Source organism: Notechis scutatus, chromosome 3, assembly GCF_049901735.1.
Source record: "Notechis scutatus isolate UNSWTSFEM ecotype Mainland chromosome 3, rNotScu1.2, whole genome shotgun sequence".
NCBI lineage: Eukaryota > Metazoa > Chordata > Lepidosauria > Squamata > Elapidae > Notechis > Notechis scutatus.
In genome coordinates, this window is record NC_142011.1 from 2,749,557 (window position 1) to 2,777,007 (window position 27,451).

At 48.2% G+C, this 27,451-nt stretch overlaps 2 protein-coding genes across 4 annotated transcripts; one reads left to right on the forward strand and one right to left on the reverse strand.

Moving 5' to 3' along the window:
* Nucleotides 1–222: 222 nt before the first annotated feature.
* Nucleotides 223–13,011, reverse strand: POFUT1 (protein O-fucosyltransferase 1). Of its 3 annotated transcripts, none has more exons than XM_087962371.1 (7): nt 12,879–13,011; nt 11,097–11,218; nt 9,173–9,355; nt 6,690–6,802; nt 6,064–6,256; nt 2,487–2,729; nt 223–1,080 (listed from the first exon to the last, which is right to left on the reverse strand). In XM_087962371.1, exons 2-7 carry the CDS (start codon nt 11,163–11,165, stop codon nt 892–894), a joined length of 990 nt encoding a protein of 329 aa, XP_087818497.1. In that variant the 5' UTR covers nt 11,166–11,218; nt 12,879–13,011; the 3' UTR covers nt 223–891. The 3 variants fall into 3 exon arrangements, with proteins under 3 accessions (XP_087818497.1, XP_026545956.1, XP_087818496.1); XM_026690171.2 differs by lacking the exon at nt 12,879–13,011 and adding an exon at nt 12,533–12,767; XM_087962370.1 differs by lacking the exon at nt 12,879–13,011 and adding an exon at nt 12,533–12,740 and having other exon boundaries at nt 11,097–11,214.
* Nucleotides 12,886–27,451, forward strand: PLAGL2 (PLAG1 like zinc finger 2). The gene is given in 5 exon segments (XM_087962357.1): nt 12,886–13,022; nt 16,911–17,289; nt 18,259–18,861; nt 18,863–19,032; nt 19,035–27,451. Coding segments are annotated over 4 exon segments (1,482 nt in total). The 5' UTR covers nt 12,886–13,022; nt 16,911–17,026; the 3' UTR covers nt 19,481–27,451.

Genomic DNA, 27,451 nt, shown 5'->3' on the forward strand with positions numbered 1-27,451 from the left:
CTTGCTACCGGTTCGCTTGAACCAGTGCGAACCGGCTGGATACCACCACTGGCAACAATTCACTTAACTGTGCCAAAAAACGGTTGTAAAATGGGGCAGAACGCAATGTTTCCCTTAGCAACAGAAATTCTGGCCTCGACTGTGGTCACAACTGCGAGGACTACCTGTATTCAGAACTCTGAAGACCTGGGTTGATGGATCTAGCCGAAGTAAAAAACAAGGTTTCATTTTAGAAAAGACGATTTTATTTCAGCTTTTAAGACTGTGATTTCTGTAAAAATAGTAGACAGTTCAAAAATACCTCACTTTTATTCTGAATCATTTAAAAAAAAAAAATATGTCCTTGGCAGCCCACTCCTCATTAGAGGCTTCTAATCGGTTCTGAAGGTACCAAATCACATTATAGATCCCAGCAAACTCAGGTTGAGTCTTCCTCGTCCAAGCGGAGGAGATGGAGATTAAATCCGTTCTGGAAAAAAGTAAAGGAAAACCTGCCAAATGTTAATCAGTTACAATGGTGAGTTAAATCCTCTTGTTTCCCCCTGTTGAGTTCCAGAACATTTTTTTGTGATTTATACTGATTGTGCCGTTGTAAAATACTGTGAGGTAAAAGAGCAGCGGCAGTTCAGACATTCATTCTGAGGTAAGAAGGCTGTGAAAAAGGGAAGGAGGAAAGTCAAATGTGTTCAGAGGATTCCTTGATTCAACCACAGCAGGGGCAAAAAAAAAAAATAGTGGGATTTTCCAAGAAGCTGCTGTTCTCCCAGCTCAGACTACGACAAAAAAATGAAAACGGCACCGGGACGAATCTGCTACTTTGCTTCCGAGGGGGGCTTTGTGCAAAGCCGAGTTGTGCGTCCTGAGACCTCGAAGCCCATCGTCCCCCGTGGGTTATAATTCATCCCGCAGCTTAGGGGGGTGGTCCATGCCGAAAAAGGAAGAGGGCCTCCGGTGCACGTCCCTCTCCCGTTTCACGAAGGCGGTGAAGGAGGAGACGCAGTTGCCGATAAAATGGTCGGACTGGCCGAGGATATAGAGATCTACCTGGGCCACTTCGGGTTGCAAATGGACCACTTTGACCTGCAAGGAGAAAACAGCCAGAACATTGTTATTTTTTTTTATGAAAAAATTTATTTATTTATATCCCTCCTTTGTTATTTTTTTTGAAATAACTCAATGGTCAATATATCTAAGACATCTTCCTCCTCTCACTTGCACCACAAAAACAAACTTGTGAGGTGGATTGGGCTGAGGGTGAGGGATTGGCCCAAAGTCACCCTGCCAGCTTTGATGCCTAAGGCAAGACTAGAACTCGCCATCTCCTGGTGATTGGCCCCAAAGTCACCTAGCAAACCTTCATGCCAAAGGTGGAACTAGAACTCACTGCTCGTTTCTAGCCTGACAAGCAGAATTTGTTTTGATCGGAGGTGGAAATTACCATAGTTTTTGGAAGAGGCAGTTTTTCCACCCCCACCCCAAAGTGGGTGGAAATGTCTGTGCATCTTATACAGCGAATGTTGGCAAAGCCCCGCCCACCTGCCGGCCCCCACCCACTGGCCTCTGCCTCCTACCAACTTGCCTCCTTGCAGCAAACAGCAAATAGCCTCTTTCAAGCTTCAGCACAGTCTGATTAGCACAAGCAGCTGATTGTCGGTGGGATCGGCCTCCCGACGATCAGCTGCTTCAGGCTGCAGGGATCGCCATCGCCTATTGGCGCCTCTGCGTGCCCCATTTTCGGCTTCTGTGCACCCCCTTTTCTGCCCATTCTGGGTGGCAGGGATCAGAATGGACAGGAAATGGGGTACACAGAGGTGAAAAACCAGGCGGGTGGAGGCTGAAAATGGGATGCGGAGGCCAAAAATGGGGCGCACGGAGGCGGCAATGGGCGATGGCGATCCCTGCAGACTGAAACACCGACAATCAGCTGCTTGTGCTAATCAGACTGTGCTGAAGCTGAAAGAGGCTGTTTGCTGTAAGGAGGCAAATTGCTGGGAGGCAGAGGCAATTTTTCCCCCCTTGTTTTCCTCCCCAAAAGCTTAGGTGTCAACTCATAAAATATTTCTGTGGTTTTTTTAGAGTGGCCAACAGAAAGGGAGGGGGGAGCAGTGCAGCAGCTTGCAAATCAAAAGTGCATTCCATAAATGTTTTCAAAGATAGGAACTAGGTGACTGAAGTTTCTGCCTTGCAAAATTCTAACTGGAGAGCCTGATCGATGACTCTGGGCTATGGAGGTGTCCCATTGGAGAATATGAATTATGATACACCCAGGGTGTGGGGGGAAAACCAGGGTCAAGGGTGACAATGAATGATGTGCCTCTGAGTTGGCTACACCCAGGCAGTGCCAGACATATTAACTCCCAATAAATCCTTTTAAAGTTTTGAAAGTTTGGCTTGAGATTCATGATTTAATTGGGGCAACTGTTGGAATCCTGACACTAGGTGCGTCTTATACTTCGGAGCATCTTCTACTCCGAAAAATATGGTACCTTGTCTTTGAAAAGCTGCTGAATCTCTTTGGTGTAGGGCTCCGAGTCGGTGGCCACGTACACGGCTTTGGCCTCCATCTTCTCCACCCAGAGTTTCAGGGCCCGCTTGATCTCTTTCAGGTCCGGCAAACACATCTCCATGGTCAGGGGCGCAGCAGAGTTGCGATCGTAGCCCACACACTGCGGCGATGCCATTAAATGCGACCCCGCCGTGCCCTCCTTCAGCAGACTGCAGGCGTTTTTCTAAGGGGAGACGGAAAGAAGGGGAAAATAACACCGTCAGCACCGGCTAATAGTCCTTGTATCGATGTCAGTTACTGGCTTTGGGGATCAATGATTTTGTAGTTGCGTGGCTTACGACACCTCGTTTTGCGATGGTATAGAACAGAAGACACTTACAACCGTCCCAAAGGTGTTTTTTTCCCTCCCAAGGGACAACTGGACTTCCTGATTTTTTTTCTTCTTTGAAGGCGTTTCGTTTCTCATTGGAGAAGCTTCTTCGACTCTGAGATGTCTTGGGGTTCCCTGCTTAAGCTGGGAGTTGGACTAGAAGACCTCCAAGATCCCTCTATGTTCTGGGGTCTCTGAGGACCAACCTAGGACCAAGGATGTCCCAAAGGTGCTTTTTCCAAGAGGGAAGTTGACTTTCTTATTATTATTGTTAGGGATAACATTGTTTACCCTAACTGGTTTGGGTAAAAATAATAAATAAGGTATCATGGTTTGTTAGTTAAAGCGTGTGTAACTTTAACTGCAAGAATGTAATTAAGGGTGTGGTTGTAAAAGCACTATATAAGAAGCGAGGCAATTGCAGCTCGCTCTCTCTGGCTTGAAGATCCCTAATTACTGGAAGGATTGATGACTGCGTTCTTGCTGGAGCAGGGGAGAGAAAAAGGAGTGTTGATTTTCTCAACGAAGAGAAGATAAAGATTGGACTGATTTATTGTAAGTGAACTGACATTGGCTATTCAACACGGACTTTGCAAATAGTGTATCCCGACAAGACTTGACTGAAATTGATAGATGTCTAATGGACCGTTACATTTGACTATGCTATAATTCTTAAATGGAATAAACTATATTTTTGATAGCACAAGCGTATCTGTATTTTTACTGCGTGTCAACTAAAAACTTATCTCACACATTTACCTGTCTTCCTATCTGACTTCGCTGCACGTTCTGTTTAGTTTGTTTTCCTTAACACCGTTGGGGAATCCAGGCTTAACAATTATTTTTGCTTTGAAGACGTTTCGCTTCTCATCCAAGGAGCTTCTTCAGCTCTGACTGGATGGTGGGGAAGGGAAGGATTTATACTTGCATTCCATCAGGACTAGATTCAGCAGTCCATCTGCGTTGAAAAGGGAAAGGCCGCTCTTCTGAGGACAGCAAAGTCCACATTTTGGACAGAGAGGACCCGCTGGTTTGGAAGAGGGCTCCAAGAGGCCATCCATGTCCAAACTGCACAGTCCCCTCTCAACAGAGGGGGAGGGATACAACATCCTCTATCTCCAGTCTACAACACCGTCCTTTCAGCAGTTCCAATGAGGCTCCACACCCATTTGCACCACTCAGGTGACCCTGAGGACACAGACAAACCTCCAGGTGGCCTCAACGACCCTCTAAAAGGATGCAAATGACCAGCTGTCTGCAAGGAGTAAAAATGGTTTGTCAGAGTATATTCATGAGCTGGAATAGAGCATGGTAACAAGGTCAGCCAATGAATAGGCATAACAACTAAGTCAACCAATGAGGACCGTTTGGAAACTGACACTAGAAGTAGCCTAGGTGTGGCTCTATATTAAGCTCTGCAGCTATGTTGAGCTTTGAGTCTGTCTATTGAAGATGAAACGGCTTCTCTCCTCTGCTTGCCTGCTGAACTAAAGTGAAACTGAGGTCTGTTTCTGAGCTCCTGAGTTGCTGTTGAACGTGTTTCTGTCTGGGTTTGCTCCATGTTGGAGAAATCTACAACTGGTTTGTAAAATCTACTTATGTTTATAAAGAGGTTAAAGGAAGCATCAGCCAGCTTTGTTTAGTTTTCTGGTGCTGAAAATGCTGCAGAACTCTGAACATCCTTCCCTTCCCCAACATCCAGTCGGAGCTGAAGAAGCTTCTTGGATGAGAAGCAAAACGTCTTCAAAGAAAAACAAGAAAGTCCAGTTGCCTCTTGGAAAAAGAACCTTTGGGACAAGCGTGACCTGAAGGACGGAGAATCTCCATAGTCACTTATGACCGTTTTTTCACACTTACAACCGTTGTAGCAATCCCTTGGCCACGCACTCAACATTCGGAGGCTTGGCAACCGGCACATGCTTATGACGGTCGCCGTGTCCCCTGGTCACGTGATTCCCTTTCGCAACCTTCCGACGAGCCAACTTAATGGGGCAGGCAAGTGATGGGGAACCTATGGCACACGTACCAGAGGTGGCATGCGGAGCCCTCTCAGTGGGCATCGCCAGCTGCTCTTCTGGTTTCTGGAATGCATGCCAGGCAGCTGGTCTTCGCGGACACGGAGCACTGGAAAATGGCTGAAAAAACAGCCCAAAACCAGGACGTTTTCGGCATGAAAAATGGTCTGAAAATGCCCCGAAAACGCCCTGAAAATGGCTCAGAAAATGCCCCCAAAACATCCTGGTTTCCAGGCCATTTTCCATCTGTTTTAAGGGCTGTTTTCAGAGCCACTTTTGGTGAGAAAGACAACCTGAAAATGGCAAAAAATGGCCAAAAATCCAGCCAAACAAGGCCGTTTTTCGGGCCGTTTTCAGGCCAAACACCCCCCCCAAAATGGCCTGAAAACTGCCTGAAGAACTGCCTGAAAACAGCCTCCAAAATGGCCAAAAAACAGGCATGCGTGCACCAGCCAGCTGGTCTTCGGTTTTCTGGTGCTCTGGCACGTGCGCATGCATGCGCATTCCGTTTTGGGCACTCAGTGTCGAAAAGGTTCACTATCACTGCTCTATAGTACCATTTTATAGTACATAGGCTGAAAAGCAGCTTCTATCCCAGGGCAGTTGCTCTTTTGAATTCTGCTGTATAGTGCAGTGTTGGTGTGGTGTCAGGGGTTTTTTGGTTCAATATGTGAAGGGTGAAGGATGTGTGTTTGTGTTTATTTTCAGGGTCATGATGTGCACTGAAGATGGTGTTTGGTTTCATTGTACGAGGTGCAATGACAATAAAAGGTAAAGTAAATGTAAAGAAAAGTAAAAGTAAAGTTAAAGTACAGTAAAAGTAAAGTAAAAATAAAGTAAAAGTAAAGTAAAAATAAAGTAAAAGTAAAGTCAAGTCAAGTAAAGTAAAGTAAAAAAGTAAAGTAAAAGTAAAGTAAAAGTAAAGTAAAGTAAAGTAAAGTAAAGTAAAGTAAAGTAAAGTAAAGTAAAGTAAAAGTAAAAAAGTAAAAGTAAAAAAGTAAAAGTAAAAAAGTAAAAGTAAAAGTAAAGTAAAAGTAAACATTCTGGACAAGTGGCACTCCAGTCTCTTCCTTATAGATTCAATCTTCTGGCTTTGGAATGGGGTGTGGCAGCCAAAGACCAACACAATCGTGTGGAGTGGGGGACACAGAACCTCGACGTCGGTCACATACCCAGTCTGAACCCACACGCAAATGAATTCCCACGTAGGGCCTCAGCAGGAGGGTCTTAATATAGAACTCTCCTTTCTCCGCCATCTCATCGGACCAAACCACGTAACGCTGCAGGGGACGGTGCTCTTCCAGGACAGGAAACTGCGCCGGGGCACCCGGGAGGGCGAGAACGGGATGTTCGAAGGAGGGAAACCTAGGAGAAATAAAAACGTTAATGATTCGTCCTTTCTCTTGGTGGCCAAAGGAAAAAAGAGCTGCCAGCCTGACGGAAAATCTGAATCAAGTGGACAAGAAATCTCTGAAGCATGGCTATTGGTTTACCTTTAATATAGAGAATACTTTATTGGACACCCAAGGGAATTGTCTCTGGTGTAGGAGTTCTCAGTGTACATTCAAAGCACCAGAGTAATACTAATCGTAGTAAGGATACCAATGAGAGAGGGTAGTAGAGAAGAATGAGAAGGATGATGATGATAATAGTCCAGTCCTTTCTCTTCTATAGTGCCAGCAGAATAGGAGAGAAAGAACGGGAGAAGATAACAAAATACAAAGACCTACAAATGGAAATAGAACAACTATGGCAAAGGCAAGCAAGGGTAGTATCACTAATAATAGTTAGTCGTTACCTTTGGTTCCAGACATCCTTGTAAAAGGCGCTGAAGGAGACGCCTCCGAACATCTCCGACCTATCAAACTCCACCCCAAATTGATCCCAGAAAGGCCCAAAGGGATTCCCGTCCTGCAAAACAAAATACAAGGGAGGTTGAAAAAGGCATTTTTATGATGAATTGAACAGGTTATTTTTTCTTTTTGAAACTATAAACGTTTTTGACGTAATTGAAGGGGAAAGTACCATGCGGAATCTGATTTTAAAAGGTATAGATGTTATGGAGTTGCTAGATTATTGCTATTAATTTTTAAAGTGATAATTAAAAAGTTAAATGATTACTGAGTTCAGGGGGAATTAATTAAATGACATATAAGGTGTAGGGGTGGCACACTCTAATTGGTAATTGTGAGGGAAACTTTTTTTTGAAATGTTTGAATTGAGATGGAATTTTTGAAGTGATGAAATAAGAATTTGCGATGAAATTGTAAACATGGCAGACAGAAGCATAAAGTACAATGAATATGAAGATATGAGAATTATTTAAAGTTAAAAGAAATAGGTCAAGAAATGAATTGAAAATTTATAAAATAAGCTTGAGGAAAGTATTTTGAGAAAATTAAGTATGTAAAGTAATGATATGATAAGATATGAAACTAAATGTGAAAGATGAGTATGTAATCTAAGTCATGTTTGTATGGCAATGTGAAAACCCGGAATCATGTTGTTCACTAAAAAAAAGATATTTTTAAAATGTGGAAAACTGAAATAAAAATTAAAAAGGAAAAAAAGAAAAGAAAAAGGAGGGTAGGCCTGCTCCTGAAAATTCATACAGGTAATCCTCATTGACTACCTGACTCGAACTTATGATGGTTGCAGTGTCCCGGACCACCTGACAAGCAAAGTGAATGGAGGAAGCCAGATTCATTAACAACCGTGTTACTCTCTGTGGTTAAATTGGGAGAAGATCAAAAGACAATGTTATTTGAAAATTCCAGTCTGGTTATCGACTATTGAAGCATTTTCCTATCCTATAATATACAAGAAGGAACAAACAGTTAGATATGGGGAAATATTGAACGAAAAGGGTGAACTTAAATCTATGCAAAAACTAGAGGAACAAGGTATAAAGATGAATTGGTTTTTATATGCGCAAATACATTCAAGGTATGATAAAAATTCTAAAACAGAAGGTTTCTATGATAAATTGACTGACTTAGATAAGATTTTGACAGGTACTGATGAAAAGGTGATTAAAAAACTGTATGGATATTTATTAGAAACTAAACTAGAAGAAGAAGAAGTTAAAGAAACTATGATTGCTTGGGAGAAGAATTTTGGATATGGGATTGATCTAGAGAAATGGCAAAAATTGTGGTCTCAAAATTATAAAATGACAATGTCAACAGCTTATAAAGAAAATTTGTATAAGATGTTTTACAGGTGGCATTTCCCCCCCGACAAGAATAGCAAGAATGTTCAAGAATAAATCCGAAAAATGTTGGAAATGTCATCAGACAACTGGCTCATATTACCATATGTGGTGGACTTGTGCGGACGCTAGAAAATACTGGACTAAAATCCACATGTGGTTGGAAAAAATGACAAAAAAACATATAGATTTGAAACCAGAGATATTTTTATTGGGAATTTTACCTGATACATATAGCAAAGATTTGAAATACCTGATTGTAAATGTATTAACAGCGGATAGGATTGTATTTGCTAAAACCTGGAAAAATGAGAAAATACCATCCCAGGAGGAGATCATTAAGAAAATATTGGAATGTGCTGAAATGAGTAGATTGACATTTGAAATTAGAGAACAAGAGGATAAACAATTTTATAAAATTTGGGACCTTTTCTATCAATGGTTAGATAATAAAATACAATAATGAAATTGTAGAATTCTAGAAAATAATAAATATATAAAGATGTATTTTTTTTATTATATCTACAAAATATTTTTAGGATAGATTTGGGAGGATTATATGAATTGTTATAAAATAAACTAAGTAAATTATGGTTATCTCGCAAAATATGAATAAAATTATTGTCAAATGATTGATTAATAATGATACTAGGGTATTCAGTTTTTGATTGATAATATGAGCTATTATGCAATGTAACTGTAACTGAAGACTACGAAATGGATGCACAAAAAAATTTGTAAACCAACCGGCACACTGCTTGTATACTTATGGAAGAAAGTTTGATGTTTTGATGTTTTGTTTATGTTTTGTCTTTAAAAACCAATAAAATTTACAAACAGCAACAACAACAACCGTGTTACTAACTTATCAACTGCAGTGATTCACTTAACAGCCGTGGCTCAAGAGAAGTTGTAAAAAAGGGGGGGGCAAAGTTCCCTTAACCGATTTCTCACTTGGTGAGGCTCAATTGTGGTCGTAAGCCGAGGACTACCTGTATATTTCTGTTTCTGAGTAGAAAAGTTCTTGAATTTCCCCCAGATCCTCAGGGGTGGAGGGTGGGGACTCCTACCTTCATCGGGCAGGTCTTTTTGTCAGGGCTCCTCTGGGCTGCCGCTTCAAAGCAATAGCCCACCCTCTTGCCAGGCGGCCAGTGGGAGGGCGCCAGCTTTTCCATAAACTCCTCCAAGCTAATGACTCGGTGGTATTCTAGCAGGGGGGCCAGCTTGAAGTATTCTTGGTAAGGGACGTGTAGCTGCAATGGAAAGAAACCCACGTTTACACAAGTACACGGAAGACATAATGAGTGAATTATAGCAAATACACATCGTGCTTAAATAAAAAAATGGCGAACACTTCCTATTCGGAGGACAAATGGGCAGATTGGACATAGTCTTGAAATGAGCATTAGGGTCTTAATAAAAAGGGAACTTGCAATGATCTTTGCAGGTAGATCAGAGCTACTTAAGGTGCTGACCAGGAGTCAGGGAGTTCTAGTAGGTCAGGTACAAAAGCCAATCACCAAGAGACGGTGAGTTCTAGTCCTGCCAGGTGTGAAAGCCAGTTGGGTGACTTTGGGCCAATCACCAGGAGTTGGTGAGTTCTAGTCCTGCCAGGTGTGAAAGCCAGTTGGGTGACTTTGGCCAATCACCAGGAGACGGTGAGTTCTAGTCCCGCCTTAGGTGTGAAATCGGCTGGGTGACTTTGGGCCAATCACCAGTGAGTTCTAGTCCTGCCAGGTGTGAAAGTCGGCTGGGTGACTTTGGGCCAATCACCAGGAGACGGTGAGTTCTAGTCCTGTCTTAGGCATGAAAGCCAGCTGGGTGACTTTGGGCCAATCACCAGGAGACGGTGAGTTCTAGTCCTGTCTTAGGCATGAAAGCCAACTGAGTGACTTTGGGCCAATCACCAGGAGACAGTGAGTTCTAGTCCCACCTTAGGCATGAAAGCCAACTGGGTGACTTTGGGCCAATCACCAGGAGACAGTGAGTTCTAGTCCCACCTTGGCATGAAAGCCAGCTGGGTGACTTTGGGCCAATCACCAGGAGACAGTGAGTTCTAGTCCCACCTTAGGCATGAAAGCCAGCTGGGTGACTTTGGGCCAATCACCAGGAGACAGTGAGTTCTAGTCCCACCTTAGGCATGAAAGCCAGCTGGGTGACTTTGGGCCAATCACCAGGAGACAGTGAGTTCTAGTGCCACTTTAGGCATGAAAGCCGGCTGGGTGACTTTGGGCCAATCACCAGGAGACGGTGAGTTCTAGTGCCACTTTAGGCATGAAAGCCGGCTGGGTGACTTTGGGCCAATCACCAGGAGACGGTGAGTTCTAGTCCCACCAGCCATGAGCCAGCTGGGTGACTTTGGGCCAATCACCAGGAGACGGTGAGTTCTAGTGCCACCTTAGGCATGAAAGCCAGCTGGGTGACTTTGGGCCAATCACCAGGAGACGGTGAGTTCTAGTCCCACCTAGCCATGAAAGCCAGCTGGGTGACTTTGGGCCAATCACCAGGAGACGGTGAGTTCTAGTGCCACTTTAGGCATGAAAGCCAACTGGGTGACTTTGGGCCAATCACCAGGAGACGGTGAGTTCTAGTCCCACCTTAGCCATGAAAGCCAGCTGGGTGACTTTGGGCCAATCACCAGGAGACGGTGAGTTCTAGTGCCACTTTAGGCATGAAAGCCAACTGGGTGACTTTGGGCCAATCACCAGGAGACGGTGAGTTCTAGTCCCACCTTAGGCGTGAAAGCCAGTTGGGTGATTGGACCAGTCACTCTCTCAGCCCAACCCGTCTCATCTCACAGGATTGTGGTTGCAAGGAAAATAGGTGGAAGGAGTAGTAGGTACGCTGACCACTTTGAATTATTTATAAACAATAATTAAGGCGGGATAAAAATCAAATAAATAATACATCAAAAGCTCGGAATACTAGCCAAGCAACTAACAGAGGTGTTTTGCAATGAGATGGGCAACATATACATTTAATAACACAACATACATTTGTGTAAGGAGGTCTGTGATGCCGGTACTCGATCCACGGGGGCACAGCTAAAGTCCGATTCATCATCTTAGCGAATGCCAAAGACCCGAGGAAGTGATCCGCTTGATTCCCAAATCTCCCTTGGAACAGAACATAAAGGACCGTTTCTGACTTGCTGGGCAAGGAAAGGGCAGCTTTAAGTCTCGACAGGCTTTTATGAAGAGCTTTCTCCCTTCACCAAGATCGAGTTCAACCGCAAGGCTGAAACTACAGATACAAGCAGTCCTCGACTTACAACCACAATTGAGCCCAAAATTTCCGCTGCTAAGTAAGGCGGTTGTCAAATGAGTTTTGCCCCATTTTAGAACCTTTCTTGCGGCCGTTCTTAAGTGGATCGCTGCAATTATTAAGTTAGTAACATGCTGCTAAGTGAGTCTGCTTTGCCTGTCAGGTTGGAAGAGATAATCACACCACTCCAGGATACGCCAACCGTCATAAATATGAGCCAGTTACTAAGCATTTGCATTCTGATCATCTGACGATAAGTCACTTTTTTTTCAGTGCCGTTGTAACTTTGAATGGTCATTAGGTGGAACTGTTGAAAGTCGAGGATTGCCTGTTAAAAATAAGCCACCTAGACAAGCCCCAGAGTGAGAGAGGCAGCAAATAAATTTAACAAATAAATAAGAAAAGTGTTTCCCTGTGGTAAAGTGGGGAAAGGAGCCCCCCCTCCCCCAAGGTAGGCCTCACATATTTTATTCTTCCAGCAAATTAAATAAAACACAAACCAGAAGTCTCCAAACTTGGCCACTTTAAGATTTGTGGACTTCAACTCCCAGAATTCTCCAGCTAGCATAGCTGGCTGGAGAATTCTGGGAGTTGAAGTCCACAAGTCTTAAAGTGGCCAAGTTTGGGGACCCTTGATATAAACAAATGGAGATGCAGAAGACCACAAGCCACCCTTCTTTGGGGTCTTCTTCACCCTAAAGCAAGGGTGGGGAACCATGGGCCTTTTATGACTTGTGGACTACAACTCCCAGAAGTCTGAGAGTTGAAGTCCAGAAGTCATAAAAGGCCCATGGTTCCCCACCCCTGTCTTAAAAGCTTGGCTTTAACTTCCCCACTACCCTTGCCAGCAGGAGTCCCAGGGCGCATGGGGATAATAGGAGTTGTAGTCCAAAAGTCATAAAAGGCCCATGGTGCCACCCCTGCACCAAACCTCGACTCAACCGCCTCCCCCCCCTTGCCAGCAGGACTCTCAGGGGATGATGGGAGTTGTAGTTCAGCCCCCAAAGGAAGGCGTCCCGTCCGAAGCCGGCGGTGCAGGGCTGGCGGGCAAGGCGAGGGGAGTCGGGGCAAGTTGTCCCGTTCCATGACGTCCGCTCAACCCGCCGGCGGAGGGGCAGCAGGAACGGCAGCCCCGAAGGGAGCGAAGCGGCTGAACCGGGCCTCACCCATGCAGGGGCAGTAAAGCAGGTAACCGGACGGGTCCCAGCCGTCGTCGCCGGCGCATCCCAGGCTCGGGAGAACCAGGCAGAGCAGGAGGACGCCGGCTGCTTCAAGCGCCATCGCCGCCTTGGCCCAGCGAAGAGGCCGAGGCCTAGTTAGGCCTCTTGGGCCGTCTCCATAGCAACCGGCTCGCCCGGCCCCCGCCCCTCCCGCCCGGCCCCGCGCGCTAGGGAGGGCAGGACGAGGTGACTTCCGGTACGGGCCGGAAGTGGCGCCATGGAGGCCTTGAGCGGAGGCGCGAGCCAGCCCGCCTGAGGGGAAAAAAAATCAAAGGCTTGCTGGGCCGGAGACCTGGTCGCCTTCGTCGCCTCCTTCCTTCCGGTGCCCCCCGCCATGGGGCCTCTGCGTCGCCCCCGGCTCCCACGGCAACCTTCGGGCCTTCCTCCCTTCCCTCCGGGCTCTCGAGGCGCCAGGAGGGGAGCCGCGACGGCAGCGGTGAGCTCGGAAACGAAGCGGGAAAGAGGCGGGGGGAGAGAGAGAGCGCGAGCGAGAGAAAGCTGCGCGTTCAAGTACGCATGCGCGCTGCGTGAATGGCTCGGCGGGACATTTCGGGTGCCCCGTGAATTTGGGAGGGGGCGCCCGTCTGGCTTCTCCCCCCCCCTTTCTAAGGCCAAAAGCCGTAAAGAGGGTCAGGAAGGGTCTTTGGGTATTTTCATTTTCCATTGGGGGTCGCTTTATTTTGGTCGGAGGGGGGGTTTGTTCTCCTGGATGTGGGGCACTTTGGCCTTCTCAACCTTTTGCCTGCTGGAACATAGGTGGACTTCAATTCCCAGAATCCCCAGAGCAGCTATAGCCACCCCTCTTAAAAGGATGCCAGCTAGAGAATTCTGGGAGTTGGAGTCCATCTTAAAGCATGCTGGCTGGGGGGGGATTCTGGGATTTACAAGTCCAGCCATCTTAAAGTAGGCCGGCTGGGGATTATGGGAGTTGAAGTTTCCACATCTTCAAGCGTGATGTCTGGGGAATTGTGGGAGTTGGAGTCAATCCCTCTTAAAGCATTCTAGCTGGGGGATTATGGGAGTTGCAGTCCAGCCATCTTAAAGCATTCTGGGCTGGGGAATTCTCGGAGTGGAAATCTACCCATCTTAAAGCGTTCTGGCTGGGGGATTATGGGAGTTGGAGTCAATCCCTCTTAAAGCATTCTAGCTGGGGGATTATGGAAGTTGAAATCTACCCATCTTAAAGCATTGTGGCTAGGGGATTATGGGAGTTGCAGTCCAGCCATCTTAAAGCATTCTAACTGGGGAATTCTGGGAGTGGAAATCTACCCATCTTAAAGCATTGTGGCTAGGGGATTATGGGAGTTGCAGTCCAGCCATCTTAAAGCATTCTGGCTGGGGGATTCTGGGAGTGGAAATCTACCCATCTTAAAGCATTGTGGCTAGGGGATTATGGGAGTTGCAGTCCAGCCATCTTAAAGCATTCTGGCTGGGGGATTCTGGGAGTGGAAATCTACCCATCTTAACGCATTGTGGCTAGAGGAATTCTGGGAGTGGAAATCCACAGTGGCCAAGGTTGAGAAAAGCTGCCCTAAATGGAGCCACATCTCAGGGCTGGGTTGCTCCAGGTTGCATCCAGCAGGGTCAGGAGGGCCTCTCCTCCTTTTTCTCTTGGTCTGTGCAAACAACTTGCTTGGTCTCTTGAGGTCCTGGCAAGACGAGGACCCCGCTTCCACCTAAGCAGACCAAATTGAAACCCATTCATTGGCTTTGCTGCTATAAGAGAAAGGGGACTGTGGAGTTCTTTGCATTTGGTAGTGACTTTTTTTTTTTTTACAGATGTTTCATAACCCAACTGGGGAACTTCACCAATGCTAGAAGGGAGGTGGAGAGAGTGGAGAGGAGGAGGAGAAGGAGGAAGAGAATGATTGTGGGGGAAATCTTGGTGCTCTCTGAGCTTGGTTGTTTTCTTGAAATTTCATGACCCAACTAGGTAACATCAGTACTGTAAGGGAGTGGGATTTGCTTCCTGTTCTGTTACACTTCTAGCACTGAAGATGGTCACAAACTGTCTGCAAAAATACAACCCAACTCAGAGCCTCAAGAACCCCACTTTCTTCTTCTTCTTTCTTCTTCTTTTTTCTTCTTCTTCTTCTTCTTCTTCTTCTTCTTCTTCTTCTTCTTCTTCTTCTTCTTCTTCTTCTTCTTCTTCTTCTTCTTCTTCTTCTTCTTCTTCTTCTTTTTCTTCTTTCTTCTTTCTTCTTTCTTCTTTCTTCTTTCTTCTTTCTTCTTTCTTCTTTCTTCTCCTTCTTTCTTCTTCTTCTTCTTCTTCTTCTTCTTCTTCTTCTTCCCCTCTGCCTCTCCTCCTCCTCCTCCTCCTCCTCCTCCCCCTTTCTGCACTGATGAGTTGATCATGAAGCATCTACAAGAAAACAAGCTCAGAAAACACCAAAGACATCCAAAGTTCTCCTCCCCTCCCTCCCTCCCTCTCTACAAACCTCCATCTCTTCTAACACTGATGGTGTTGCTTAGTTGGGTCATGAAATATCTGCAAGAAAAACACCAAGCTCGGAGATCACCAAAGATCCCACTGGCAATTTCCTCCTTTTTCCTTCCTCTTTCCTCTCCTGCCTTCCTCCTCCCCTTCCTCCTTTCCCTTCCCCCCTCTTCCTCCTCCTCCTCCTATTTGCAAACCCCCCTCCCTTCTAGCACTGATGATGTTCCCTAGTTGGGTCATGAAATGTCTGCAAGAAAAACACCAAGCTCAAGAGAGCACCCAGGACCCCACCATTCAACCCTGAGCTAAAAGTATTCTAACAGAAACAGGACATTTTACCCCTTTCCAAAACAAAAAATAGCAATGTAGGAAACAGTAATACTTTTTCTCTCTCCCCCCCATATGACATCTTGAAGTTCCTGTTTCCTTTCCTAAACACTTCTGCGCTTCTGTTATCTTCTGCGTGCGACAGGTAGTCTAATGATGAAAAAGGAGCTACAGATGCACAAGGGCTCGCAAAGCTCACTTAACAAACGTCTCGCTTAGCAGCAGAAATTTTGGGTGTCAGTTGGGGGTTGTAAGTCAGGAATGGTGCAGTGGCCTACAGGTGGAGCTCTCGCCTCACAATCCGGAGGTTGTGAGTTCAATCCTAGGTAGAGGCTGATATTTCTCTCTCTGAGAATCTTATCTGCTGAACTAAACTCCACATTGGCGACAGGAGGGGCATCCGGCCCGGAAACACGCTGCTAGCTCCATTCAGTTGCCCAGACTCCACGGTACAGGGGATTATGAAGTCATTAAAAGGAGATGATGAGTCAGGATCGTAAGTCGAGGACTACCTGTGTATACATTTGCCACCTTTTAAATGAGGGAAGCTATCCCTTCCGATTGGTGATAGCAGAAGCTCTAAGGAAAATTACTGGCCTCATAACCTCTTTGAGGTTACACGACTTTGTCGTTTGTTTGACTTACTTGGACCAGGTGCAAACTGAGTGGAAGGCTGCCATGTTTGCTCACCAAATTCCTAAGCAGGTACGCAAACATTGCGAGTTTCTCTCTCTGTGTGTGTGTGTGTACCACCTGCATGCCTCGCTATGAATTAGAATAAAGTTGAACCCGTCCTCCTCCTCCTCATTAAAGTCAGGCCGTCCTTGACTTAAAAACAGCTCATTTCGCGGCCATTCGAAGTTACAACAGCACTGGGAAAAAAAAAAGGAGTTCTGACCGTTTTTCACCCTTCACGACCGTTGCAGGCTCCCCATGGTCCAGTGATTTATATTGGGACGCTTGGCAACTGACTCGCCTTTGCGACAGTTGCAGGGCCCCGGGGGGGTCAGGCAATCCGCTTTTGTGACCTCCTGACACGTAAATCCCACGGGGGAAGCCAGATTTGCTTAATGACCGCGTGACTAATTTGACAACTGCAGTGAGTCACTTAACAAACATGTCAGGAAATGAAATACCCAGACAACACGATGATTGTTAAGCACTAAGAAATTTGTTTAATAGAAAATCAATTTTTTAAAAAAAGTAGAGCAGATGCGACTGTATTCCGACAACAGAAGAGGGCATGTCTTGTTGTAAGAACCTAAGACAGGAAGTCCTCGGCTTATGACCATAGCCCAACCTTCTAACCACTACACCACCGTGGCTCATGAACTAGAATTCACTTAACAACCAGGTTACTGAGTTAATAATGGCCGTGATTCCCTTAGCAACTATGGTAAGAAAGGTCATAAAATGGGCCAACGTTCCCTGAACAACCGTCTCACTTAGCAACGGAAATGTTTGGGCTCCATTGTCCTAAGTCGAGGACCGCCTGTATCAGACGGGAGCCACTGTGTGGATTGTCCGTCATTTCCCCCTCTCGTCTTTTGCTCCTTCCAGGATCTCCACTGAGGGTTTTTTTTCCTGCAAAGTCTTGGTGGCTGCGACTGGACCAGTGAGATGCCCGCGGGCAGCCCTTCTCCTCGGCGTGGCCCTCCTCCGACGTCAGGCCTGCCATGACCGCCTTCTTCGCCAGTGTTCCCCATTGGATTCAAGATGCCAAGCAGGAAGAGGAGGAGGAGGAGGAGGTGGGCTGGAAACTAGTGGCCAGGCCCAAAGCCCGAGAGAGCGAGTGCCCAGGGAAGAAGTGCCAGTACGAGCTGTCCGGAGTGGCCTTCCCCGGCGTGGAGAAGCTGAGAGCCAGCCCCGAAGCGAGACCGTACTGCTGCCCTCAGCTGCACTGCGGCAAGGCCTTCGCCTCCAAGTACAAGCTCTACAGGTAAGGCCCTGGCAACGGGAGGGGGGCGTGTCTGGGGCTGGGCCAGGCCCCGGGTTCAAATCCTCACCTGGTTGGACGCAGGCGCTGGGTTCAGATCCTCACACCGGCCACCTGGTCTTTCTGCGCGCGCGTGAAGACCAGCTGGCCAGAAGAGCAACGGGTGATGGCTGGTGTGCCCGGACAAATGGCTCTGGGTGCCACTTCCAGCATGTGTGGCATAGGTTCGCCATCACGGCTCTATAACCATTTCAGACAGGACCCCTCCCTCTTCCTCCTTGTTTTCCTCCCCTCTTCCCCTCCCTCCTCCTCTTCCTCCTCTCTCCTCTTCCTCTTCCCTTCCCTCCTCTTCTCCCCCCTCCCTCCTCTTCCTCCTCCCTCCTCTTCCTCCCCCTTCCCCCTCCTCCTCTCCTTCTCCCCCTCCCTCTTCCTCCTCCCTCCTTGTCTTCCTCCCCTCCCTCCTCTTCCTCCTCCCCCTCCCTCCTCTTCCTCCCCTTTCCCTTCTTCCTTCTCCCCTCCCTCTTCCTCCTCCCTCCTTGTCTTCCTCCCCCTCCCTCCTCTTCCTCCTCCCCTCCCTCCGCTTCCTTCTCCCCCCTCCCTTCTCTTCCTCCTATCTCTTCCTCCTCCCCTCCCTCCTCTTCCTTCTCCCCCTCCCTCCTTCTCCTCCTCTTCATCCTCTTCCTCCCCCTCCCTCCTCTTCCTTCTCCCTCTTCCTCCTCCCTCCTCCCCTTCCTCCTCTTTCCCCCTCCTCCTCTTCCTCCTCCCCTCCCTCCGCTTCCTTCTCCCCCTCCCTTCTCTTCCTCCTACCTCTTCCTCCTCCCCCTCCTCTTCCTTCTCCCCCTCCCTCCTCCTCTTCCTTCTTCTCCCTCCTCCTCTCCCTCCTCCCCCTCCCCTTCTTATCCTCCTCCACTCCCCTGAGCTGCAAACAATTCTCTCTCTCACGTTTCTTTTTGTTTCCCCTCCTCCGGAAAGGCACCTGGCCACCCACTCTGCCCAGAAGCCCCACCAGTGCATGTATTGTGAGAAAATGTTCCACCGGAAGGACCACCTGCGCAACCACCTCCAAACCCACGACCCCAACAAGGAAGCCCTCCACTGTCCCGAGTGCGGCAAGAACTACAACACCAAGCTGGGCTACCGGCGCCACCTGGCCATGCACGCGGCGGCCAGCGGGGACCTCAGCTGCAAGGTCTGCCTGCAAGCATTCGAGAGCACCCAGGCGCTGCTGGAGCACCTCAAGGCCCACTCCCGCCGGCCCTCGGGCAGCGCCAAGGAGAAGAAGCACCCCTGCGACCACTGCGACCGGCGCTTCTACACCCGCAAGGACGTGCGGCGCCACCTGGTGGTGCACACGGGCCGGAAGGACTTCCTGTGCCAGTACTGCGCCCAGCGGTTCGGCCGGAAGGACCACCTGACCCGGCACATGAAGAAGAGCCACTCGCAGGAGCTGCTCAAGATCAAGGCGGAACCCGTGGACATGCTGGGCCTGCTCAGCTGCAGCTCGGCCGTGGCCGTGAAGGAGGAGCTCAGCCCCGTCCTGTGCATGGCCTCCCGGGAGGTGATGGCGGCAAGAGCTTCCCGGCATGCTCCCCGTGGGCATGTACGGAGCGCACGTCCCGGCCATGCCCGGCTCAGGGATGCCCCCCTCGCTAGTCCCCAACCCTCTCCCCATGGGGATGAGCTACCCTCTGGAACCCGCCTCCCCTCCCCAGCCTCCCCCAAAGTACCAGCTCGGATCTACCTCATACTTCCCGACAAAATTCCCAAAGTGGAGATGGACAGCTGCCTGGCCGAGCTGCCCGGAGGCCTTTCGCTGATCGCCGGCGATCCTTCCTCCTCCTCCTCCTCCTGCTCCCCGCCTCAGCCCACCAGCCTGGAGGAGACGCTGCTCTCCAAGAGCCCCGCGCTCCTCTCGGAAGCGCTCTGTGCTGCTAACATGGATTTCTCCCACCTGCTGGGCTTCCTGCCCTTGAACCTCCCTCCCTGCAACCCCCCCGTCTCCTCCCAGGGGGGCCTAGTGATGGGTTATTCCCAGGGGGAGGCCCAGTCCCTCCTTGCCACTCTGCCGCCCCAGGAATCCCCCTCGGGAACCGGGACCTCGCTCGGCTTCGGGCCGCTGCATCCCTTGCCCTCGGTGTTCTCCCCGGGCTTGGGCGCCACCACTTTGCCACGTTTCCACCAAGCATTCCAGTGAGGAGAGAGAGAGAGAGAGCGCTGGACCTTAAAAGCGGAGCTGCTCCGGGCACGTGGATCGTTGGGAGGGGGAGGGGGGATGCCGCCGCCGTGGTGCTTGGCCTCGTTGTCTTTTCAGTGAACAAGAAAGAAAGAAAAAAAAAAAACACCCTTGAGGGAGGATTGGAACTGTGTTACACCCCCAGTCCTGGACAGGGAAAAGTAGGTTGCAGTGAATAGAATATTTCAGGTATTCTCTTTTTATTTTATTTTCTACGTTGCTGGTTAAATCAGGAACCGTGCGGGAGTTTTCTCAGCCTGGCTCCGTGCATCTCCGGAGGAGGAGACGACGTCGGGGCCTGTTCCAGGCGAGGGCCCAACTCGCCCCCTTCAAGTTGGTGTCTTCCTCGGTCCGTGCGGCAGGACATCCCCTTTTCTCTCCCCTCCCCTCCCCTCCCCTCCCCTCCCTCTGCAACTCCCGCCGTCGGCAGTTCCTGCCCGTTGCAAACCGAGACTCTTCTCCTTTGGAGCCATGTCCCCGACCCGCGGATTCCTTGCAGGATCACCTCGGCTCTCGACCATTTCCCCACTCTTAACGAATCAGGTAGTGCCCCGAGAGGCCGTTTTCAGGGTCTTGGGCACCGCGAAGGCACTGTTTACACCGCGAAATCGGCGCACTCCGGTTTCGCCTCACTACTACTACTACTTACTAACTTCTTCTTCCATATCTTTCCCCTGTGGGGAAATCAAACTGACTGGGAAGAGCTCCTGCTTTCCGCCAATTTAGCCGAGCCCTTTGGAGGGTTTGCTTCTTTGCGTCCCGGATCTCGTGAGTCGCTCAGAAGGGTCCTCCCAACAGGACAGGCTCACTGTGACTTTCTGTTGTTTTTTTCTTTTTTCTTTTGAGAGGGTTTCCCAAACGATGTTAGCAATAGCAGCCATCCCACCATGGTCTCTTCCTTTCAAAGACTTACTGGTCAGGAGTGAGGCCCTCATCATCCTGCGTTCCTGTTTCTTTCTTTCTTTTTTTTTTCTTTTCAATCTCGGCCGTTCTGAGACAAGCAAACTTTATTGATGGACGATGGTGGTTTGGCCTTTCGGGCTCAAGGAAAAGGCTCCTTTCGAGCCCTTGGTGCCTTTCTGGGTAGCGAGGGTGCAAATCCCCTTTCCCCCAGCAGCCCCTGTGCCTGCTGAGCCCCACCTGCCACCTGAGAACGCCAACCTTGGCAGGAAGGAATGGTGGGGTGCAGCAGAGGGGGGGGGGGTGTCAGCCTTGCTTTGGGCCGATTTCAGCAGCCTGGCTTCTTGGGGAGAGGGTGGTGGTGGTCCCATTAACCTTCTTTTGGGGTGGGTGAGCAGGCACTGTAACCCAACAGCCTCTTTATTTTCATGCCCACTTTTCCTTCCTGCAAGGTTGGTTCGCCGCCTCTTAAGCCCCGATGCTCCCTCCTGCAATCCCCCGGCATGGACCTCCCGCCCTCGCGCAGCCTCCCCAGCGTGAACTCGGCACAGAGCAAAAGCTAAAAGCGAGGATCGGGGCCTGCCACCTTGGCTTCCGTCGAGTAAGCCAAAGAGAAGCCGACCAGGCCCCACGAGTTGCCCTCTCGGCTGACCAGGAGCCGTCCCTGCTGGGCTTGCGCCGGGGATGGGTGGCCATCCCTGGCGGCAAAGGACGGGAGAATCGGACAGGGTTGAAACGGCGAGAGAGCGAAGGGCTCCGATGCTCTTCCCGTGGCGGGTGCATTTGCTTCCATCCCCACCGCTTCGGCAGCCTGGTTCCGTATGGCTCTCGGCCCGATAGCGGCAGGCACAGCCCAGGGGTTGGGTACCCCCGCCCGCTGTCTCTTGCACGCCCTGTTCCTCTTAATTCAGAGACAGGCCGTGTCTGGAAGGCCAAAGGCCGCCCTGTTCAGCCTCCCCATCTTCCCAAGGGCTATGGAACGTCCCTCGGAAGGGGTGGCAGGATTTGCCCCATTTTCTAGGCCTTTAGAGGCGAAGCCCACTCTGTAATTTGATTTAACCCGGGTGTGTGTGTGTGTGGGGGAAATTAAATCCGGGGGAATTACAGTGACTTTCAAAAGTGTGGTGTCCCCATTCTCACCCTTAACTCTCCCCTCCCCAGCTGGGGTCTCTCGTGCAAGTTACAAGGTTGTCCCCCTCTGTCTTAACGTCCCCGTAGTCTCCTGCGTGAAACTGTCTTTATTACGTCTATTACAGTGAATACCTCATTGATCCCCGGTCTCTGCTCGTATCCTCTCGAGGTGGGTCCACCACCTCCATGCATTTGGGGGTATCCCCACAGGCCCCTTCCTTTTTACCTCATACGCACGGGGGCCTGCCGTGGCTCCCCGCCCTGCCCAGGTGCGTTAAGCTGATCTCTGCCGCAATGCCTCCGATTGCGTTTGCTGCTCTTTCTCAACACCTGTCCAATGCAGGTGGCTTCTTTTTTTAAAAAAAAAATATTGTCGGCTTCTTCCTTGTAATTCCAGATTGCTTTCAAAAGCTCCACCGGCTTCGGTTCTTTGCTGCTTCCTAAGCGAGATCCCTTTCACATTAGGCTGCCTTTCTCGGAGCGTTGTTCTCCACGATCCGCTTCATGTTTTGTATAAGACTTACCTCAGCAATCGCATGTGGCCCTGAGTTCCAGAGGCCCTGCTTCCCAGGTCTTTGTTGTAAGACGTTGCCTTTCTGGGTTTTTTTTCCAGCATGTGCCTTGCACTGGAGGGTGCCTGGGCATCTCCTTGATGGTTTTCAGTATTTTTAAATACCTCGGTTTGCATTTCCTGTTACTCTCTTGTCAGATATAATATAGTTGCACATTTATCCTCTTATGCAATCCTCATATCCCTACCTCAAAACTTAACGAGAAGAAGGAAAAAAAAAGAAGAAGAAGCATATATTCCACATTTCACTTTCTTCAGAATGGCATTGAACTTCAACCTAAAGCTTGATTCGACCGGTCCTACTTGCCGACTTAGTTTGCAGCTTTGGGCACTCGCTGTCTTATTCTCTGGCCTTCAGCTCGCAATCGTTTTTTAGCAAACATTACGTCCCAGATCCTAAGCCCTCCTCTGCTGGGGTTGCTTCTCCCTTCGTTTCACCACCCAACCAAAGATAGAGTAATAATTCAGAACAAAAACAAAAAAAAAAATCGCATTCCCGTCTGTATCAAAAGACGACTCTTTCTCGTTAGGAACAAAAGAAGAAAAATGGGTTTAATTTCCACCTTCGATTCAACAGCGATGCTGAAATGGCAGCAGTGGTTTGGGCAAGTCTTTAATTCAACCAAATCTCTGCTGCTGCTGCTTGCTCAGCTTTGTATAACAGTGAAAATGACATTAAGTGGGAAAAATAACCATACAAGGAAAGTTGGGGAAGATCCAAGCATCGGTCATCTTTCTTATAAAAAGAGCTGGAAGATCAAATATTCATAAGTACTACTGATCTCTCTCTCTCTCTCTCTCTCTCTCTCTCTCTCTCCAATTCCAGGCAATAGTTTTCCAAAGATTGAGTGGCCCGCTAATATTTTTAGGGTTGTTGGGGTTTTGTTTTTGTTTTTGTGTGGCATGATGGGCAATGAAAAGGAAGCTTGTTTAGTCTTTTTGATGAGGTGAAGGACCCAAAAGGGTCTTTATCCATGTAGCTACAGGTGTAGCCTTTTAACGAATAGAGGGTATAAAATGGTGCCTCGCCAATCCAAAAATGTGTTGTGGCTTGTATTTGGCTCAGAGCGGACCTCAGCGAGGGAAGAACTTCTGTTATCGAAAATAAAGCGGCTCCCCCCCCCTCCAAAATCACTGTGTTGTGGGAGGAAACAGAATGAGGGAAAAACAGAATAATATGTCTCCATCGTGGGGGGAAAGGCCGCTGCTGACTTACCTAAGTGGCTCTCAGTTTTGAACCAAAGTGCTCCCGGTTTTGGGGGGGGAAGGAGAGAGAGGCCTTTACAAATGTTTGCCCTGGAGTAAAATTAACCAGACTTTTAAGTCAATGTCCTGGTCAATTTCACTGCTGGCTAATGAGCACTTAAAAGGAGAATTGCCAGGGTTAGTCCTGCTGTAGAAGGGAGGGAAACTCTTGATTTTCAGAGAATTCTTTTGTACGTGGCCTCAGGTGTTTGGGTCACGGGAAGAAAATTGCTCTTGCCATTTGTGAATATTTCCTTTTGGTGAAGGGTACATGTGTTCATCTACAGATGTTCTCCCCTGCTGGCAAGGAAGTCTAAACCAAGGGCCTTCAAACTTGACAGCTGTAAAGGCTTGTGGGCTCCAACTCCCAGAATCCCTGAGCTAACACGACTGGAGGAGGAATTCTGGGAGTTGAAGTTCACAAGTCTTAAAGCTGTCAAGCTTGGAGACCCCCGGTCTAAACCATAAAGTGGGGAAAATTCTATTTAAACTTTGTGTGTGGGTTGGCAAACAACTGGCCTTTAATTAAGGCCAAATAGTCATTTTTTAAAAAAATAATAATTCTTAAGCTACATCCTTGCATCCTAATGTTAGTTTGCAGAAACCTCTCTTAGTCCTTGAAGTAGGATTTGTTTACCTCGCAGGTATTTTATTGCCATTGAGCTATTTTCCCCCAGGATGGCCCTTTTCTTCCCCTCTTCCTCCTGAAGAAGAAGATAGCACCTCCATTTCCCCCTCGAATTTACAACGGGTAGCTCACCGTGGGGTGATCCTGCGTATGTCCTGGGAGATTGGATGAGATCAGATCTTTGGGATAAAGTCTCTGGGGTGGCAGATGCCAGATGCACAAAAGCAGATCGCAAACAGGCGATTTTAAGAACAGGAGCGGTCAACCGTGGCAACTTGGCAACTTGTGGACTTCAATTCCTAGAATTCCTGAGCCGGCAGTAACTTTCCAAAGAAAAGTGGTGATTGCGTAGAGTGGCGGCCCAGAAAACGTATTTTTTGGGCGGTTGTTTTTCCTTTGGCATGATGAGCAAAGGAGAGGAAAGGAAACTTGCTTAGTCTTTTGGAGTCTTAAAAGAGTCTTCCGGTAGCTGCAGGCGTAGCCTTTTAAAGCATAGAGAGTATAAAGTTGTGCCTCGCCAATCCAAGAAATTGTATTTTCCTTAGAACTGTCCTCTGCAAAGGGAGGACTGGCTGGCCCAGGAATTCTGGGAGTTGAAGTCCACCGGTCGTAAAGTTGCCATTAGTTGATCCCCCTGGCCAAGGGGAGTTAGCGGAAGGGGCTTTTTGGTTGCCTTTTTTTCCTACTCGGCAACCGCATCTCCTGCTAATTGCCTTTTAGCCTTTTTATTAAGGAGAGTTGCTACCGTGGTGGCACCGAATGCAGTTTTGCAGGCTAGCTCTGCCATCTGCCAGCAGTTCGATTCTCACCGGCTCAAGGTCTGCTCAGCCTTCCCGCCTTCCGAGGTGGGTCAAATGAGGAGCCAGATGGTTGAGGGCAAAGAGGCTGAGAGAGGGGATGTAAAAGCACCGTGAAGCGGTGTATAAATCTAAGGGCTAGTGCTATTTTGCACTCTCGGTGCCAGGTTTAGCTCGTGTCTGGGGTGGGGTGTCTCTCCCCCATTTTTTTTGTTTTCGCTGGCTTTGCTGTACTAATCCCACCCCTCTTGTGAAGCTAAATCACAGGACTTTTAAAACTCTTCGTTCAGAGTCCTTTCTTCCCCTTTGGCTTAGCAGTAAGCAGAGCGACCGTTTTAGGATTCCTTTCCAGTGTATATATTAAATTCTAACCAATTGTTTGTATCTTCTCTTCGGCTGGCAAAATTTTTGCAATTTTGTTCGTCCCCCCCCCCTCCTAAGAGAGCGATTGGAGAGCCAAACCTCCTGGGTGCTTCTGTCCCCCCCCCAGTACTTTCACTCTTCCCTTCTGTAATTCAAAATATGCCTTGGATTCAGGAGGTTTCCCATCCAAGGGGAAAAAAACTTCCCGAATTCTTCTCCCCCGTAAGAGGCCCTGCGCAGCCCTCATGCTTTCAGAGTGGGAATCTATGGGAATCAGTCACTTCAACCAAAAATAACCCCACGAAGGGAAAAGTGTTTTAAGTGAACTCTGTACCAAGAGACCAACTTCTTCTCTGCGGTTTGTTCTCCTCAAGACTTATTTTATTTGACACACACACACACACACACACACACACCCAGATCGTTCTGCTTTGTTTGAAGACTTTCTGCATTTTATAGTATGGGGAATATTGAACTTATTTTGGATGATGGACCCCCCGTTGTTCCCTCATGGCAGTTAAGACTGATAAGAATCCTGAAAAATAACCACGTTTTCTGCCTCCGTGCTCGGCTCACAGCTGGTCCGAGAACCAGTTCCGAACGTTGCTCTCCCCTTGGCACGTTCCGTGCCAACGAATCCAGCTTTCCCACTATTATTTATGTAATTTCCTACTTTGGGACTCCACCCCAAGATGCCAAGCCAAAAATGTGTCAGAATGGGGCGATTTGGCCCTATCAACTCGCCGAGGCCAACTCAGCGCAGCCAATTCACCGTGGGATAACAACTCATTGGAGGGCTAATTCAACCATTTTTCAGTATTTAAAATAATTTAAAAACAGGTTTTAATTTCTGTCGTTCCCGTTTCATTTTGTTCCTCCTTTTGCATCTTCCCTTTAATGATTCCATGAGCCACGGTGGCGCAGTGGTCAGAGGGCAGTACTGCAGGCTACTTCTGCCGACTGCCTGCAATTTGGCCAGTTCGAATCTCACCAGGCTCCAGGTTGACTCAGCCTTTTGTCCTTCCGAGGTGGGTCAAATGAGGACCCAGATTTTTTGGGGGGGGGCTGACTCTTTAAACCACTTACAAGAGGGCTGGAAAGCATTGTGAAGCGGCATATATAAGTCTAAGTGCTATTGCTATTCCACCGTTTCTCCAGTGTTTGTGGAACTCATGGCCCACAACGAGTTGGCTGCGCCGAGTTATCCTAAGACCCAAATGAGTTGCTCTCCCAGCTTTGCGGTCATCCAAAAATAAGATGTATTTTTCTCCCCCTTTTAAAAAGATAAATTGTAAAACCAATTTTCTGCCTCTTTTTTTTTTCCTCTTTTTTTTTTTTGTGGTTGGTTGGTTGGTTGGTTTTTCAAACTCGCTCATTTTTAATTTCCCAGAGTTGTGGTTTGGGTTATAAATAAATAAATAATACCGATGATGTGTGTTAAACGAGATTTTTTTTGTTTTTGTTTTTGGCAAGCAGAAGAAAAGCAGAGGTGGGACAGCTCACCTCAAGGGGGCCAGCCAGCTCTTCCAGGTGTTCGCCGCAAGGGGAAAAGAGCGCAGGTGTTTTTTGCGCAAGGATTACAAAACAAGATAGACCCGCGGTGGCAATTTGGGGAGAGGAGGGGGTAATGATCTTCTCACACCCACCCCACCCCGCAAATAACTCCCCAACTCTTGATAGTTTTATGAGCTTTCTCCGGGTCGGCCTGTCTTCAGGATCGAACGGCTGGCCTCTGGTATTCTTGCCAATTGGATGACCCTGCACCATAGGCCCTACCTGTGCAAGAGAAGGCACCTGTCGGTGTCTCACCTTGATTTGAAGAGAAACTAGGAATTGAGGTCTTTGGGTCACCTCTCTGTGACGTTTTCAACTTTGGCCACTTGAAGTGGCCAAAGTTGAGACACAGTGGCTCACACAGCTGGCTTTATTGTGTAGAGGAATTTTGTGTGTGTGTGTGTTGTTGTTTTTTAAAATCAGAGTCCTCCAACCCTCACTCCCTTTCTGCCGGACATGGAACTCCTCACCCAGCCAAGCACTTTTTCCTCTTGAACACAGCAAATGACCTCTTTTTCTCCGAATATTGTAGGACTTCCCCCCCCCCCTCTCCACCCCCAAAGTCTGGGGGGGGTTTTTTTTTGGGAAAAAAAAGATTTTGAAGTGCCATTAGGAAGCATAACAGCTCGTCACTGTTCAGTTTGGTTTTTCTTTTTCTTTTGTGTCTTACAGAATTAAGTTTTAAAACGAAAGGTGTCTCTTTTGTTTTTTTAAATGAAATTATTAAAACGTTTGAAGTATGA